The 19,435-nt window shown below is 45.3% G+C and overlaps 1 protein-coding gene across 1 annotated transcript in view; it reads left to right on the plus strand.

The window, feature by feature from the left end:
- The first annotated feature begins 1,837 nt into the window (after positions 1-1,837).
- Positions 1,838-19,435, plus strand: part of UBTD2 (ubiquitin domain containing 2) — a 165,361-nt gene continuing 147,763 nt past the window's right edge. The window contains exon 1 of the mRNA XM_082255563.1: positions 1,838-2,110. Within this exon, the coding sequence (XP_082111689.1) occupies positions 2,041-2,110 (70 nt within the window). The 5' untranslated portion in view covers positions 1,838-2,040. The remainder of the gene's footprint in view (positions 2,111-19,435) is intronic.

Genomic DNA, 19,435 nt, shown 5'->3' on the forward strand with positions numbered 1-19,435 from the left:
TTAGACTTATATATTAGGCTAACAGAGTTATATATTAGGCTACTGGGGTTTGAGTCTTTACATCAGTGCCCAAGGCTGATTTTACAATCTACACTTCACTACCTCAAACTTTTGAACTGTATTTTATTTCCTTCCGTTTTCCTCCTCTTGCAATGTTTGGATGCCATATTTGAGGTCTATATTTATCATGAGTGTTCCTGATTTCAATTAATGATTTGCATCCTCATTTATCCATTCAATCGAGTTAAACTCTAAAGCTGGATACACACTATCCAACTTTTGTGGTTAGATTTCCTTCAGATTTACCTTTTCTATGTAGTGCAAGGGCCTGCCAGATTGCATACAAATTGAAAGTGTTTAGGTTTGACCTCATATTATATGGTTTTGGTAAATCTAAATGAAAAAATCTTCAGAAAATCTTATAGTGTTTATGGTCCATTAGGATAATACCGGTGGTATGTAACTTGGAGTGATTGGATCCCTGGGGTATGTGCTTTCTGTGATCACGCTGCTTTGGAGTTTTTAACTTTGGGTGTCTGGGTTATATTTCCTTCATATTTGTGCTACCTATTTTTTCAATAAAGATCAACATTTTTTCACCGTTATTGGTCCTCCTTTACAACTACCTTCTCGAAGTCCCCCTACTTTTTTTCCCGGGGGTTACTCCAGTGCTTCATTTTCCATAAGACGTTACCAAAGTTGTGGAGGTATCCAGTCCTATATGGATGAAGCGGTGATTGGAATACAGTAAACCCCCCCTCCATCGCGGGGGTTACGTTCCAGAGCCACCCGCGATAACTGAAAATCCACGAAGTAGAAATACCCTAATTAAAAAGTCGGTGCGGTCCACCACAGCCTCGCACTGATTCATCGCTCTTGATTGTGCTCCCCCCCATTGGCCTCATCTCCCTGCTGCTGGTTAGTCGGAAGACGGGAAGAGCCGCGGGACCAGGAAGAGAGCCCCCGAGCCGTGAGGACCCATGTCATCTTCAGTGTAAGTCTGCTTATCGCGTGTGAATAAAGTGTTATCTGCTGCACTTAGAAAACAATGGGATATACCGGGACCCAGTTCTTTAAGTGGCCCAAAAGAGGTGCCGGTACTCTATTATAGCCTATAAATTTTGTTGCCCCCCCACCCCACATCAGGGTCCCCACAGAGCACCCCCCCCCCCTGGCCTGGGACTCCAGAGCAGGGGGACTCACTGGTGGTGACTGGTCTGACTCTGGAGTGGGAAATATTCTTGGGGGGGCAATTGAGGGTGCAGATGTCCAAAATGAGCTTACTGGTACACTAGGGCACATGGAGAGGTGGCGGTATGCTCAAGAGCCATATTTGGAAGTGGTGGTACTGAGTACCAGTGCATACCGGCCCACTTAATGCACTGCCGGGACCGCAAAAACTGAACCGCGATATAACGGGGGTTTACTGTACCCCCACTCCTTAATTAATGAGAGGGTTTAGGCTCATGTATTTTTATTTTTCATATGAGTGTGCGTTAAACCCAACTTTGTCGCCGTGGCATATCGTCCTTATGTTATATGCGACGCCTGTTGGCTTTTGAGTAAAGTTCCCCATTTACGAGGAGTAAAAGCTAAAGCTCCTCCCTTTCACACAGACTTTATTCCAAGTTCCCAGCAAATCTCAAATCGATTCCTCTCCAGCCGGCTGATGAATTCCAGCTGAGGCGGCGGAATGTGCTGCGCTGGAGCAGATGTAGAGTAGCACATGCTGGGACCCATCCTCCTGACACAACCAATAGGAAGCCTGCGGAAACCAACACAGGCAGCGTCCGTGCTCATCAGCGACTACTAGGGAACCAGAGCCGCTCGTGACGTCACCCGCACACGGCAGGAGGAGGCAGCTGCTACCGTCGCTGCTTATTGCGGGGAGTGGAGGGGGCCGTGACGTCGGCGGCGCGCTCCCGCGCCCTTCTCCTTCTTCCTCCTCGTTCTTGTGCCCGGTGCCGCGCAGCGTGAGCGCGCCCGCCCTGTGAAGGCAAAGAGAGACGATAACGGCCGAGGCTGCCCCCGCCGGCACCCATGGGAGGGTGTGTGGGCACTCACCACGACTCCTCGGGCAGCCTGAACGAGAACTCGGACGGGACCGGAGGTGAGGAAGGAAGGAAGGATGGTGGGGAAGAGGAGGGGAGAGAGGGGGAGGAGGAGAGATGGAAAGGGATTCAATGCTCTTCTTTTGTCTGTTACTGGCCCGGTTCACATAGAAGCCGGGTAGGGGGGGCTGGGCATGGCAGGCTGATGTGAGGGGATGAGCTGGGAGTGCTGGGCACAGGTCAGGCTGGCACTGCCATGGGGGGGAGGGTATGCTTCCTGCTCATTGGGAGGGATGCTGACATGTCCAGGTACAATGGAGAGCCATGTATATAGGTCATATAACCAGTCCCCTTTATCTGGACTTGTCCTGTAATGTGCAGGATGTTCCAGCGTTCATCCAAGTATCTTCCATAGTTGTGATAAGCGTCGGGAACATACCCTGCCATTACTGTACCATTCACGCCTTCAGCCGCGTCACGCGGGCAGTCGTAAACTAACCAACTTTTCCAATGTTGCTGCCCATGGGGGCATTACCGTTATTGCAGTTGGAGTTCTTCCTTTAACAGCTTCAATACTGGGCACTTTCACCCCCTTCCTGCCCAATTTTCAGTGCTATCGTACTTTGAGTGACAATTGCGCGGTCATGCAACACTGTACCCGAATAATTTTCATCATTTTTTTGAGACAGAGCTTCCTTTTTGTAGTATTTAATCGCCACAAGGTCTTTTATTTTTATAAAACGAAAGAAGTCTGAACATTTTGGGGAAAAAAGTTTTTCTTAGTTTCTGTTAAATTTGGTAAATACGTAATTTTTCCTCCTTCACTGATGTGCATTGATGAGAGGGCACTGATTAGGCGTCACTGCTGGGCGCTGATTGGCATCACTGCTGGGCGCTGATTGGCGTCACTGCTGGGAGCTGATTGGCGTCACTGCTGGGCACTGAAAGGTAACACTGACTCCCATCCCTTCTTGGCACTGTTGGGGCTGCACTGATAATCATGACACTAAGGGTCCTTTTACACGAACGATCCAATCAGATCCGCCTGCCATTTTGTTAGGCGGATCTGATCGGATCCTCCATGCTTCCCTATGAGGACATGTCCACTGCCATCCGCATCCGATCATGTCCGTGAAATCCGGACCGATGGAAACCCTATTTTCCATCCATCGGATGAGAGTGGATAGGCGGTCCGCTCTCATCCGATTCCCCATAGAGAGCAGCGGGCTCTGACACCTCCCTCTCCGCACACAGAGCGGAGAGGGAGCTGTCACCTGCCTCCTCAGCGGGAATAAGTGTATCAATCCCCCACTGAGCCGCATGGAGTCTGCAGATGGACTGGACCGTGTGAAAGGAGCCTAATGATCTTTACCTTGATTATGTGTGCAGATCTCCCCTGTGAGGAAATGCCACTGATGGAGCGTGTGAGGAAAGGAAAGCCGATAACCAGCATTTCCTTGTTTACATGTGATCAGCTGTGATTATACACAGCTGATCACATGGGTAAAGAGCCTCGCCATTGGCTCTTTACTGAGATCAGGCATGCGCCTTGTCTCAGGGACATAGCTCACTGTTGATTGCCACACTGCATGCGCAGCAAGACTGGGACAACGTCATATAACTTTGTCCCAGAACGAGAGAACCACTCTGCCCTTATCATTATACAATACAGTGGGCGGGAGGTGGTTAAATGTAAAGCGGAACTAAAGCCATCGATTTTATTAGTTTCAAAAACCGTTATGCTAACTGTCATATTTGCTTGTGCTGTAACTGATCACACGCGCAGCATAATGGAAACTGCAAATCAAATGAGGCTAAAAGGGCAACTTCTTTGGCTGAAAAGGATAGGAGGGTTTAGTTCCACTTAAAAGGATTAGGTTCACCTTTGGAACATGTTGCATGTTCCACCCGATTTTAGGCTGGAACATGTTCCCAATGCTGCAGCCGCCTCCATGTGGCAGTAGTACGGGGAGAAGTTCCCCCTACTAGCTGTCACTGTTTGAAAGCAGCGAGGCTCCACCCACACGGCTGGGTCATTCAGACACAACGTTTTGAGTGTCTAAACGAACTATAAGCCCTGACATCCTTTAATGGCTTTTGGCTTGCAGTTCTTAATGAGGGAATCAATGGTGGAGAAGGATCTGAGTGTTCTGGAAGATGAGCTTAATAATAGCATGCAATGCCAAGCTGCGGTTTGCAAAGTGAGCAAAATCCTTTCTTGTATTAACCACTTCAGCCCCGGAAGATTTTACCCCCTTCCTGACCAGGGCCTATTTTGCGATTTGGCACTGCGTGACTTTAACGGACAATTGCGCGGTCGTTTGACGCTGTACCCAACGAAATTGACGTCCTTTTTTTCCCACAAACAGAGCTTTCTTTTGGTGGTATTTGATCACATGTACGATTTTTTTTTTTTTTTTTTTTTTGATCATGTGCTATAAACAAAAAAAGAGCGTCAATTTTGCAAAAATAACAATATTTTTAACTTTTTTTTTTTTTTATATATGAAATTCCCCCCAAAAAAATGTAAAAATCAAAATTATTTAACATTTTTGGCCAATTTGTTTTATGCTACATATGTTTGGTAAAAAAAATCACAAAAAGCGTATTTTGATTGGTTTGTGCAAAAGTTATCGCGTTTACTAACAAAGGGAAAGATTTTTGTAATTTTTGGCGTGGTTCTAACTGTGATTGGCTGTGGCTTGAGGTGTAGGAACAGTGCTCAATGGTCCTACATAGTAGAACCGTATGATCACTGTTTCTACACAGGGGAGAATGACAGACGGCTTGTTTACATTAGCCGCCTGCCTTTCTCCCTCTGCACCGACGATCGCAGAGTGACCGGTGGATATCGGGTCCGCCGGTCACACGCGCGGGGGGGTCCGTGACCATGCGGGGGCGCGTGCTTGCTCCCTAGACCCTCACAGGCTAGCGACGTAGTACTACTTCGCTCTGCCTGTGAGGGGCTGACTGCCGACGTAAATAGCCGTGCGGCAGTCGGCAAGTGGTTTAGTCCCCGTTCACACTGGGGCGACCTGTGAGGCGACCTGGTCGCCTCACAGGTCGCCGTAGGTCGCCTTCCATAGAGAAGCTGCAGACCCGTTCTAATAGGAGCGACACAAGTTGCTCCGACTTAGAAAAAGGGTCCGGAGCTTCTTTGGGGCGACCCGGAGCGACCGTCATAGACTTCAATGTTATGAAGTCCGTGCCGGCTGCTCGCACCGCGACCTCGGAGGTCGCCCCGGGAAGTCGGATCGCCCCAGTGTGAACGGGGCCTAAGAGACATATGGTCTCCAAAGAAAAATATTATTTTGCCCCTGTATGAAAATATAGTAAGACCTCATCTGGAGTATGCAGTTCAGTTTTGGGCACCAGTTCTCAAAGGATATCGAGGAACTGGAGAAAGTGCAGAGAAGGGCAACCAAACTGATAAGAGACCTGGAGGAGCTCAGCTATGAGAAAAGATTAGAGGATCTGAATTTATTCTCTCTTGAGAAGAGGAGATTGAGGGGGGATATGATCAACATGTATAAATACATAAGGGGTCCATATAGTGAACTTGGTGTTAAGTTATTCCCTTTAAGGTCAACACAGAGGACAAGGGGGCACTCTTTACGTCTAGAGGAAAAGAGATTTAATCTCCAAATACGGAAAGGTTTCTTTATAGTAGGGCTCCATGCACGCTGGGCTTAAAAAGAGCATTTTTTGTACAAAGTTTAGGGGAGTCTTGCGTTTTTTTTTTTTTCTACCAGAAAGCTTCAATCAGAAACACAAACCAAAAGGGTTTTTTTCCTGCCTCTAAATGTTGAGTTTTAAAATACGCCCTCCTAATTTGCATGGACACATAGGATAACACTTCTACAGGCAGAAAACAAAACTCTATAAGCAGTGATTTTTTTTTTTTTTTTTTTTTTTTTTTTAAGCCAGTGTGCATGGAGCCTAAGAGCTGTAAAAATGTGGAATAGACTCCTTCCAGAGGTGGTTCTGGCCAGCTCACTAGATTGCTTTAATAAAGGCCTGGGTTCTTTTTCCTAGGTGTACATAATATAACTGGATACTAATATTTATAGGTAAAGTTTATCCAGGGAATATCTGATTGCCTCTCGGGGGATCAGGAAGGAATTTTTTCCCCTGCTGTAGTAAATTGGATCATGCTTTGCTGAGGTTTTTTGCCTTCCTCTGGATCAACTGCAGGTATAGGATTGTGTATTTTTTATTTTTCTTTGGTTTAATTAGATGGACTTGTCTTTTTTTTTTTTTTTTTCAACCTGACTAACTATGTAACTACCACGGCGCTGTGGTAGTTCGAGTCTTCCAGTCAGTGAGTATCTGCTTTCCCGTACAGGATGTACGGGCACACAGATACAATAAAAGTGTGCAGGAGATCTGCATGGCATCAGCGATCTGCTGATCACCAGTGTTTCCAACCGTCAGTATTTTTACTGGCAGCCAGTAAAACAATGGACACTTTTCTCCTGCCAGTAAGTGACAGGAAAATGTTGGCAAAAAAAAAAAGTCTTAACACTCAGCTTGCGCAGTTCTGGTCTGGAGTCGGTTGAGACCATCTTAGTGTCTGCTACGGTGTGTTCGGGTGGCCCCGGCAAGGGGCTGGACTGCCGGAGGCACTGCCTGAGCATGCCATGTGATGCAAGGGCACTAAGCCAGGGACTTGTGTGTGGGTCTGCAGGATAGGAGCAAGGCAAGCTGGGAGCTGGACTGTCAGTGCTGTTTGGACTGGAGTGGACTGAAGGAACTACCTGGTGAAAAAGGTGTTAACTTTTTCTTTACACAAAAGAATATAGATTAGTCGGATTGTCTTGTTTCTGTGTTTTTTATCTTCATGCTAATTGAATTATGTAATTAGAACAATGTGGTTTCACAAACTTTCATACCGCCTGTCTTGTTCTTTCCACAGCTGCGTTGGTACATTCCATGGTAACTGGACTGAGATGACAGAGTTAGGGGCCATTCACACCACTGTGGTGCATGAGCATGCCTTGCGCCATGTGTTGTAATAAAGTAACTGTAAACGATCACCTTGTAAAACAACCCATTAAGGGTCCATTCACACTAGCGCAACTTGGTTGCCTGACAAGTCGCGGTCGGCCACCTGCCATTGATTATCACAGGACCCGTTCTAATAGGAGCGACACAAGTCGCATGGTTTTCTGAATCAGGGTGCAGGCACGCTCTGACGTTTGTAAAATTTGTCGGATGACCAGATGATGGTTGCGCATAAATGCGCACACAGCCTGAAATGTACACACAAGGCATGCCTCTGCTCCCCTGAGAGAAGGGATTGACAGGACTCCTATAGCAGTGCCTCAGAAACTGCTGCCAATTACTTTCCTTGGAGAAGGAGCAGAGGAAAGTCTCCAGCTGCCTGTGCACATCATTGCGGCAGCATATACGTGTGGCTTTGTAGTCTAGTTTTGGACATGCGTACAAAAATGTGGCTCCATAGGACCATGCAAGCAAAATGTGCCACCCTGAAATAGACTGACTCCTGCTGAATCAGTCAAAATTCGAGCTGTGAGTGGCTCAGCAAGCGATTTATTTATTTATTTTTTTTTTTTTTTTTTTTACAAATCACCTGGTTCGGGTGGAAAATATTCAGGCAAACAGTGATAAATATATTTTTTTCTGTTCAGATTCTAGTGGAATGAGAGAAATTGAGCTGTGTATGGCAGCCTTATAGTGGTTCTAAAGTTAAATATTTTTTACCTTAATGCATTCCCTACTTTAGCCACTTCCATAACGCTGGACGTCATATGACGTCCTGGGCTTTGAGTGGAGATATCTAAATGATGCCTGCAGCTGCAGTCATTATCCACATTTTATTTTTTTTAGACAGTGATTATCTGTACCGTAAGAACAATAATAGCGCCTTGATTTATTCTTACAGGCGGCGGGAGGGGACTTTCCCCCTCCCCTCCAGTGCTTCTACCGGCTCGCCCGTGCGATTGGCAAGCCGGAGAAGGAATCTGCTGCTAGGGGAAGTACACCATAGAGAATGCAGAGGACCAGATGGTCCCCAGCAGTCTCTAAGACTCTCGGAGGCCCAGGCATTATGATATGACATCATGCCTGGCAGTTGTAAATACTGCCGTTATCTCGGCTGGACGGCCGAGATCCCCCTTTTTCTTTTTTTTGACCTTAGGCTTTCCAGCCTGTAGGAGAGATCTGAGGTCTTATTGACCCCAGATCGCTCCATAAAGAGGACCTATTATGCACTATTCCTATTACAAGGGATGTTTACATTTCTTGTAATAGGAATAAAAATGATCAAAAAAATTAAAGGGAAAGTGTAAAAATAAAATAAATTAAAATTTCCCCCGTCCCTGTGTGCTCGCACACCTTACGCCACGTCCACATACGTAAATGGCATTTGATCCACATGTGAGTTATTGCTGCGAACATTGGAGCGAGAGCAACAATTCTGGCCCAAAACCTCCTCTGTAACTCTCAACAGGTAACCTGTAGAAATTTTGAAAGCGTTACCTATGGAGATTTTTAAGTACCTAAGTTTGGCCCCATTCCACGAGTGTGCGCAATTTTAAAGCGTGACATCATGTTGGGTATCTACTCGGCATAACATTTTTCACATTAAGTAAAAAAAATTGGGCTAACTTTAGTGCTTTTTTTTTTTTTTTATTCCTGAGACAGTTTTTTCCCCCCAAAAAAATGCGTTTGAAAAATTGCAATGACCGCCATTTTATTTCCTAGGGTCTCTGATAAAATAACATATATATATATATATATATATATATATATATATAATGTTTAGGGGTTTCGGAGTAATTTTCTAGCAAAAAAAATGATTTTTACATGTAGGAGCGGAGTGCCAGAATTGACCCATTGTGGAAGTGGCTGAAGCAGTTTATAAACCCGAAACCAAAAAAGTAATCCTACATTTTTTTTTTTTTGGCTCTTTTTGTTTTCACCTGGTGTAACCCACCTCCTGTAATAGAGTGCCCCACTCTCGATAAATGAGCACAGATGGCACCTCTTGGACAGCATTATTGTCAGTCGGGGGGGTGTTAGAAGCAGATTTAAATACACTAACAAGTTGGAGCCAAACTCCACTTTATAGTCAGTTACAGCAAACACTCGTTTTCCTTTTGGGATCAAGGTTTTACATAAAAGCTGATCATTTTATTCACCACTGACCGTGTTAAACAGCCTGTCTTATCCCTGTAACAGTAAGAGTCTATGGATGCACACAGCCTGGCTTAGGAGTGTGCCCACACAGCACACAGCTTGCTATGGGAGCACACACAGAAAAGGAGGAGCAGACCGCGCCTGCGAGGGACCCCTGAAAATGAACAAAGGGAATACCATTGCACAGAGCTCATAAGTATAAACATATTTTTATTTTAATAAAAACATTTCTGGGGAAGTTCCAACTGTGTACAGAATGCCTTCTGGTTGCCATATTGCATTGAAGTTTACAGCATATTACAGCAGTTGCAGATTGAAAAAGTAATTGTTTATTACCTTAAATTACAATATGGCTTGAGTAGCAGCAGTGTGTATGTATGTTTGTGTGTGTGTGTGTGTGTGTGTGTGTGTGTGTGTGTGTGTATGTATATATATATATATATATATATATATATACAGTACAGACCAAAAGTTTGGACACACCTTCTCATTCAAAAAGAGTTTTTTTTTTTATTTTCATGACTAAGAAAATTGTAGATTCACACTGAAGGCAAACTATGAATTAACACATGTGGAATTATATACATAACAAAAAAGTGTGAATCAACTGAAAATATGTCATATTCTAGGTTCTTCAAAGTAACCACCTTTTGCTTTGATTACTGCTTTGCGCACTCTTGGCATTCTCTTGATGAGCTTCAAGAGGTAGTCACCTGAAATGGTCTTCCAACAGTCTTGAAGGAGTTCCCAGAGATGCTTAGCACTTGTTGGCCCTTTTGCCTTCACTCTGCGGTCCAGCTCACCCCAAACCATCTCGATTGGGTTCAGGTCCGGTGACTGTGGAGGCCAGGTCATCTGTCGCAGCACCCCATCACTCTCCTTCTTGGTCAAATAGCCCTTACACAGCCTGGAGGTGTGTTTGGGGTCATTGTCCTGTTGAAAAATAAATGATGGTCCAACTAAACGCAAACCGGATGGAATAGCATGCCGCTGCAAGATGCTGTGGTAGCCATGCTGGTTCAGTATGCCTTCAATTTTGAATAAATCCCCAACAGTGTCACCAGCAAAGCACCCCCACACCATCACACCTCCTCCTCCATGCTTCACGGTGGGAACCAGGCATGTAGAGTCCATCCGTTCACCTTTTCTGCGTCGCACAAAGACACTGTGGTTGGAAGATCTTCAACCTTCAACAAGTCTTCTGCTTGTTGCCTTTCTTTAGCAGTGTTTTCCTAGCAGATATTCTACCATGAAGGCCTGATTCACACAGTCTCCTCTTAACATTTGTTCTAGAGATGTGTCTGCTGCTAGAACTCCGTGTGCCATTGACCTGGTCTCTAATCTGAGCTGCTGTTAACCTGCGATTTCTGAGGCTGGTGACTCGGATGAACTTATCCTCCACAGCAGAGGTGACTCTTGGTCTTCCTTTCCTGGGGCGGTCCGCATGTGAGCCAGTTTCTTTGTAGCGCTTGATGGTTTTTGTGACTGCACTTGGGGACACTTTCAAAGTTTTCCCAATTTTTTGGACTGACTGACCTTCATTTCTTAAAGTGGCCACTCGTTTTCCTGTACTTGGCTGCTTTTTTCTTGCCATAATACAAATTCTAACAGTCTATTCAGTAGGACTATCAGCTGTGTATCCACCTGACTTCTGCACAGCACAACTGATGGTCCAAACCCCATTTATAAGGCAAGAAATCACACTTATTAAACCTGACAGGGGACACCTGTGAAGTGAAAACCATTTCAGGTGACTACCTCTTGAAGTGTGACTCTACAATTTTCATAGGTCATGAAAATAAAGAAAACTATTTGAATCAGAAGGTGGGTCCAAACTTTTGGTGTGTGTGTGTATAATTTTTTTTTTTTTTTTGCGACAGTGAGTTGCCCTTTCACCACTACTCCTTTCTTATAGTATTACTGCCTCCAGTCAAAAGTCCCTTAAATTGGTTATAAAGGTGAAAAGGTTTATTTTACCTTACTGCCTTTTCAAATCTTGCAGCCCCCCCCCCCCACAAAAAAAGAACTACCAGAGCCTGATCTTAAGCCAGCACTATGCCTGTCTGCAGCCGCTCTTCTCCCCTCTCTCTCTTCTCACAGGACACTCAGCAACAGAAGGAGCCATTGGATCCTGATGCTGTCAGTCAAATCCAAGGGGTGAGGCCGAGCTGCAGTATGTTTTGTCTATGGACGCACGCTGCCCAGCTCAGGATTGAGCCTGAACGTCTGCCCCCATATCAGGTGGCTTGCTATGGGGGCAGACAGAAAAGAGGAGGAACAGACAGCGGCAGTGGGGGACCCCAGTAGAAGGAGTTTGGGGCCACTCTGTGCAAAACTATTGCAATAGCAGGTAAGTATGACATGCTTGTTTAAAAAAATAAATAAAAATTTGGCTAAAGAATCTCTTTAAATCTGGCCATACATGTATTGAAATTTGTCTGGTTCAGCAGGGACTGTCCATATTTTGGTCCAGGAATGGGCAGGGTGGTAGTACAGAAGTTAGCTGATTGATAAACGTCTGAACAACCGCCCTGTTGGATTTTGGCTGCACGCTCAGCACTGCCAGCTATAGCCAGCATCACTGATCACTGTATTCTGATGGCGGGGAAGTCTTCCTGCTGTCAGAATAGGATAGCTCAGGTGGGAGACTGTGGATGGGGTAAACGCATTCTTTCTTTTTTTTTTTTTTTTTGGTTCAGTCCGCTGATTGAATAAAAAAAAATGACTCATGACTGTGGCGTGTCCAAGATCATTTTACTGCTAGATTATGTTGTATCGGTTATCATTTGGTAGTTCTGCTATTTATGCAGTGTTAACTGTTGGTGACACAACTACCTAGAACAGTTGCGCTTGGTATTGTCACAAGTTATATTCTGCAGCCTTGACCAAATGCCTGCCCTGCCAACCATCTGAGATCTGAACAAATAACCGTTGCAAATGTTGTAGCTTTTTGTTGGCCCTGTAGTGTTTAACCACTTGAGCCCCAGGCCTATTTTTGACACATTTTTTGTTTGCATGGTAAAATCTGTATTTTTTGCTAGAAAAACTATATATTTTTAGCAAAGACTCTGGAGAATAAAATGGCTTCCATTGCAATATTTTTTGTCATGCGGTATTTGCGCAGCGGTCTTTCAAATGCCATTTTTTTGGAAAAAATCTGAAAAATAACATTTCACTGCATTTAAAAAAAACAAAAAACTAAACAGTAAAGTTAGCCCATTTTTTGTATATTGTGAAAGATGATGTCACGCCGAGTAAATAGATACCCAACATGTTACGGTTTAAAATTGCGCACACCCGTGGAATGGCGACAAACTACGGTCAATAGAAATCTCCATAGGCGACGCTTTAAAAATTTTTTAACGGTTACCAGTTTAGAGTTAGTAGCTCCTTCTTCCTTTTTTTTTTTTTTTTAAATTATTGCTCTGGCGATTGCGGTGACACCTCACATGTGTGGTTTGAACAGTGATTTAATTCGCAGCTCAACCTCCGTATACGTTTTCTTTCGTGCGCGAGCTAACGGGTGATGGGGGCGGCTAAAAAATTTTTTCCTATTTATTTTATTATTTTTTTTTTTTTTTTTTTTACATTTTATTTTAACACAGGATTTAAAAAAAAAAAAAAAAAATCTGATCTTTTTATTGCTGTCACAAGAAATTTAAACATCCCTTGTGACAGCAATATGCAGTGACAGGTACTCTTTATGCAGGGATCGAGGGTCTAAAAGACCCTTGACCCCTCCACTACACTTCCATGTATTCAAAACACCGAAAACAGCATTTTTGAATACACTCCCTTTTTTAAATATGCCGCCTTTAGAAGCCGAGTAACCCAGATGTGACGTCATGGATGCCGCCTCCGGGTTACGTCATCGGAGACCCGATCGAAGCCGCATCCGGCTTAGATCGGGACTCCATCCAGCTGGCGGAGGTGCCGGCTGGTTGCTCGGGTCTCCCAGTGGGATGGGAGACCCGGGCAGAGCCGCGGGAGGCGTCCCCTCCCGCTCGCCAAGTTAACGATCGGTCATTACTGCCGGAAAGCCAACCGCCGGCTCTAAACGGTACCAGGATGTTGCCTCTAGCTAGAGGCATCATCCCGGTATAACCATGCAAAGTCAGCCGACGTATGGGTACGTCACTTTGCAGTAAGGGGTTAATAAACTTCATTTGCTAAATAGCGATTTGTTCACCAGTTCTGTTTGTTGTTGTATTTTAGTTTGCTTATCTTGTGTAAACATTGTTTATCTTTTAACCACTGTTTGCCCAGATTTCTGAAATGATCTGATCCTTTATGTAGGAGGGATATAAAATACTTTAATTGCTTAAAATCAATTTACTCTTGTATTTGACATCTGTCCACGTGTTGTCAGTAGTGAATTCTTCATGCCTGTACTATAACATCCAAAACCTAAAACTTTTATTCTTTCTCCTATAGTCGTCTTAATCTTCTGTATGTTAATTCTGGTTAATACAAAATATAAAAATATGGTTTGACTGCATTTTGAAGGCTTTGTTTTTTTGGTTGCAGTGGAAAGTCAGCTGGGAGGCTGAACTTTTAGGATTAGAATGCTAGTTTTGGTAAGAACACTGATTTGTTTTGACAGAAATTTGATCGAGCAGCAGGGAGACAGCAACCTGCTGCAAGGCCGATATTCCATGAACTTGGTAAATAGACATCTCGCTGTGTGACAGCTGTGTAGCCCTCCTGCTGATCTTTGCTCCAGCACCACCCCAGTGTAACGTACTACATCTGTTCTTTGTCCCCTGCTCACTCTGAAAATTACTGTTCACTCTGGTGGCATTGCGCTGTGATCATGGCTTTATGATTTTATTACCGATGTAGCCAAATCTCTGCCCAACTCTCTAGGATCATTAGGGGCTTATGAGGAGGAAATTTATCTTGCATATGGTATAAAAGTCTTCATCATTGTCTTGTAATTTATTATTTGCCTGAATGTCCACTACATTATTTGAGAGCTGTTGTATTATGTATGTTATAGATACTAGTTTGTTACTTTTAATCTAAAGTATATAAACTCTCAAAATGAAATAGAAATAAATACAGCACTGAAAAATATTTTAAAACCATATATCAACAAATCCATAGGTGAACTTTGAAAAATAATACCAATCTCACTAAAAGTCCAATGCAAATGAAATGTGAAGACCTAAAAAGTCCAATCATCTTTATATAAGCTTTAAAATGTTAGCGTCATTTCAGAAGTCATTTTAAATCTTTTTAAATCTGCAATTTTCATTAACCTAATGCCTTGTAATCCTGCTATGCATGTCCTTGTACAGGTTCTCCCTGTTATGGCGTGACAGTGATCTGCCCCCATCTCTCGTTTGCTGTCCGTTGTGAATTGTCGTCCCGCCACTTTTACTTTTACTGGCCACTCTAAGAGACTGCTCATACTCCTTTGGCAGGCAGGTTTCACCATAGTTAACCACCTCAGGAAGGTTTAATCCCCTTCATGACCATGCCATTTTTTGTTATTCAGCACTATACTGCTTTAAACACTTTACCCAAACAAGATTTATATAATTTGTTTTCCACATAAATAATGCCTTCTTTTGGTGGTATTTGATGACCACTGGGTCTTTAATTTTTTTTTTATTATATAAACAAAAAAATACTGAAATTGTGGAAAAACAAAAACAATATTTTTTTACTTTCTACTATAAAAGGTATTGAGGAAATAAAATCAAATGTCTTGAGTGCCGGGTCACACTTATGCGATGCGGGAAGGCTGCGAATTTGCAGCCTGTTCCCGCATCGCAAACGCACCCCTGGCAGTTCACACTGCCATATGCGATACACTGGGGGTGTCAATGAAATGTTAACGACACCCCCAGTTTGATCGCATATCGCAGTGCGATCTTTACAGTTCGCACAGGATCGGATCGCACAAGTGTGAACCACTGTGCGATCCGATCCTGATGCGGCTGAAAAAAAGCCTCCTGTGCGACTTTTGTGCGGTGCAAATTTAGCCATACAAAGTGTATGGCTGAATTCGCACCGCACAGCCGATCGCATGTAATGAAGGAGCAGTGCGCTCCGATATTACATGCAATCGCCGCACTCGCAAGAGTGTGAACCGGCACTTATAAATTTAGACTAAAATGTATTCTGCTACATGTCTTTGGTAAAAAAACAAAAAAAAAGAAAATCCCAATAAGTGTATATTGATTGGTTTGGGTGACCGTTATAGTGTCTACAAACTGTAGTGTGTATCTATCTATCACACAGTAAGACCTTGGATTGCGAGCATAATTTGTTTCAGGAACGTGCTTGTAATCCAAAGCACTCGTTTATCAAAGCGAACTCTGACAAATCCTTCCACAACCATTCAATCATAAGTCCTTCAGTCTATAGTCCATATAAAAAGATTATAGCAATGTGACTTCAAGGCAACTGCAGGGAATGCCTGGGTAATCTTTTTCTGTAATATTGGATCCAAATCACAACAATTAAAATAAAGATCCCACACATGCAAACTGCAGCTCGAAAAAAAAAAAAAAAACGGCTTTTTTTCGTTTATTGACGGACACCGCTCCATATCTTCTTGACCGATGGGTTTATGCTGCTCTCCATAGGAGTAGGACAATAGGCAGAAAACTTTTTGACCACGTCTATAGCTCAGTCCCAGAGGGTATACTCCCATTTCCTGCTATAGGACTTCAGTTTTTTTCTTCTTAGTCAAGAGTAAGGACCTAGTTTCTTGCTGGGATCTCTGGTCCTAGCTTTTTTTCCTTAACCACTTCTGGACCGGAAGGTTTTACCCTCTGACCAGGCCATTTTTTGCGATTCTGCACTGCGTTACTTTAATGGACAATTGCGCGGTCATGCGACGCTGTACCAAATTAAAATTGATGTCCTTTTTGTTTTCCCCCACATATGGAGCTTTCTTTTGGTGGTATTTGGTCACCTGTGCAATCACCCCGTACAGGTACGGCGATTCGCGCAGGCGAGCCAGCCTGCCGCAGTATATCTGCGGCGGGCAATCGGCAAGTGGTTAAACAAAACATTTTTTTTTTTTTCTTTTTTGTTCCTGTGAGAACTACATTTAACTTCCGGACTGGGCGATGGACTGGATATCCTAGATCCTTACGGTCTTCTCAGTCTGGCCAGGGAGCGCGACCAAACCTCAGCTCGGCGCTGGGTTGGCCGCAACCTAGCCCCCTGGATGGGGGCTGGCCGGCAAGTTAAATGTCTCGCGATGACTCAAAGCCCTGGTTACGATCCTACTCATGACTTGAGTCGCAGCATACCTCTGGCCCGCAGCACCCCCATGCCAAGATGGTGTGTGGTCTGTCTGAAATGGGGCCCGCCTGATCCTATGGTACGATAAGTAGTGTCCACCCGCCCCTCAGGTGGCCTCTCCGGGTGGACGTGGGCCCCTCCCTGGGCTTGTCAGACCCCTGAGTGCCCTCCCTTCCCACTTTACGCTCCCCCTCACTATTGGGGTCCCTCTGTGGACCACAACCCTTTCACCCATACCTAGCTCCCCCCCCCCCCCTCCTGGGACGACAATGCCTGATTTTTATGGTGGGGGTGTGGAGCGGGTGCAGGGGAGGGGGTCGCGGCGGCACAAACACATTTTTTTTTTTTTGGGGGGGGGGGGGTGGTCCTAGAGGGGGGCCCTCTTGCTGTCCAACTGTACCTGGTGGTCCTTGGAGGGTCCCGAGACCGGCATGCAGCCACCATTTTGTTGTGTTTGGCTGCTGTATCTATCGGTGGCCATGTTTGTGTAGTCCTGCCATTTTCTTGTAGTTTCCAATTATCAATCAGCGGCCATGATTTTGGAGACTATGGGGAGGTGAGTCGGCGGTGGGCCTCTAGTGGCAGTTCTATGAACTTCCTCTCTGATCACCACACGGCGTGCAGCCTGACACTTTGCATCCACATCTGTGAAGGGGATGGTGAGTCCCTGCGGGGGTTATTTGGCTCCATCTTGCTGCTATAGCGATTTTGGTGCACTGGAACTTGTTGTACCACTGGTGCAGCGGTAGGTTGGTATTTTTTTTTTGTTCACGGCAATTTTACACATTTTGCCAGCGGTTCCAGGTTAACCCATGGAGTCCCTAGAACACGTGTCACCACCTGTCCCCCCCCCCCCCCTCTCTGAGCCTGCGGGGTCCCAGTCCGCCTTGTCTGCTATGACGGGGGTCCTGCAGTCACTGGTGTCTAAAGAGGTTTTGCCCTCCAAAATAGGACAAGTTAAAAGCAAAATTGTCGCAAGTCAGTGGGGTTCCCCAAAACACACTGTCGGGGTCACTAAGCGCTTTGCTAGAAGTTATCTGTTTGAAGAGTCCCTGCTAAAAAAAAAAAAACTGACAGGCCTACCCATGGTGGACTCTCAGGTTCACAGGTTGAATAAAGCCACCCTCCTTCCGGTGGAGGACTCTACGTCCTTTAAGGGCCCCTTTGACAAGAATGCTTAATATCTGGTACGATACCTTTTCACCATGGCTGGTTCCGTTCTGCGGCCAGTGTTTGCCATAACCTTGGTTTCACAGACATTACCGGAATGGGCTAAGCTCCTGCGCCAGGATTTGAAAGGTGGACAACCTCCTCCTGACCTGGCGGACCAGTTGGTTCAGGGGTCGCTGTATATCTGTGATGCCTCTCTGGATGCAGCTCCCTTAGCCTGCAGAGTGTCTTTGACAGCGGTGACTCTGCGCCGCATGATATGGCTGAAATACTGGTCTGCGGACCAGGCTTCCAAGAAGGTATTGACTGATCTCCCCCTTGTAGGAGAGCACTTATTCGGTGCTTTCATGGAGGAGATTAAGGGTCTTACAGGAAGTACAAGAGTACTCTGCTTCCACAGTCTGCCAGGAGTAAAGAGATTCGTCGCAAGCGTGGTCCTTTTCTTCTCTGTCCATAAGCAGTCCTTTTCGTTCTTCAGGATCTAGGGACCAGGGATCAAAATCCACCCATAACCCCGCAACAGGTTCCAAGAGGCCCTGTCCGTGTAAGTGAAGAGCGGGTCCCTCCGGTACCGCAGACAAGCTCGCTTCTGCTTGAAGGGGTGCCCTCACCCATGGGAGGAAGGCAAGGTCTGTCCCATTCTGGATCTCAAGGCTTTGAACCGCTTTGTGCAGGTTCAGACATTTCAAATGGAATTCATTTGAATGGTGGTGGCATCCCTTCATCAAGGGGATTTCCTGCCCTCTATGGATATCAAGGACACTTGCCTTCATATCCAAATATGTCCGGCATCAGCGTTTCCTTTGCTTTAGCACTATCAATTCGTGGCATTACCCTTTGGTCTTGCCTCGGCTCCTCGGTGTTTACAAAAGTGTTGGCCCCGGTGTTGGTTTTACTGAGGCAGAAGGGGATTGCGGTGCTGGGGTACCTGGACGCTCTCCTTCTGCGAGCAAGAGTCTCTGAATGCCTTCGAAAGACAATCCTGACATTTGGTGTGAACTTTGCAGAGTTCAGATAGAAACTGAATTTCCAAAAATCTGTTCTTGTTCCGCCCACAAAACCGCCCACAAAACTGGATTATCTGGGCCTGACCATGGACACGACCTTAGCCCGGGTGTTTCTTCCGGAGTTGAAACTCAAGAAGTTGCAGGATGCAACACGACTCCTGTTGTCCAACCGTCGATCATCCCTCAGGACTTGCAAGTGCTGGGCCTGATGGTCTCCACCTTCAAGGCGGTTCCATTTGCTCAGTTCCATACCAGGTCTCTACAGAAGGAGATCCTTGTCAAATGGAACAAGAGTCCACAGGCTCTAGACAATCTGATCCTGTTGAGCCAGAAGAAGGGGATCCCTGATCTAGTGGCTCCACTCTGTGGCACTTTGACAGGGAAAATCCTTTCTCCCCCTTGACTGAATGGTGGTCACAACGGATGCCAGCCTCTCCGAATGGGGAGGTGTCTTGTTACGGATCTGGCTCAGGGGGTTTGGACTTGGGAGGAGTCCAGTCTGTAAATCAATAACCTGGAAATTCGGGCGATCAGGCTATGCTTAATTCATTGGACGGATCCTCTGCAGGGGCGCCCGGTAAGGATTCAATCGGACAATGCTGTGGCATATAGCAATCAAGTGCCTTAGTGGCCTGGGAAGTAGCTGGCATTCTAAGATGGGCAGAATGCTTTGTTCCAGTCATCTCTGCCGTGCATATTCCAGTGGTGGAAAATTGGCAGGTGGGTTACCTCAGTTGGCAGAAGTTGAATCAGGGAGAATGGTCTCTCCACCAGGAGGTGTTT

This window comes from Pelophylax lessonae (genome assembly GCF_965119305.1).
Source record: "Pelophylax lessonae genome assembly, chromosome: 4".
Lineage (NCBI taxonomy): Eukaryota > Metazoa > Chordata > Amphibia > Anura > Ranidae > Pelophylax > Pelophylax lessonae.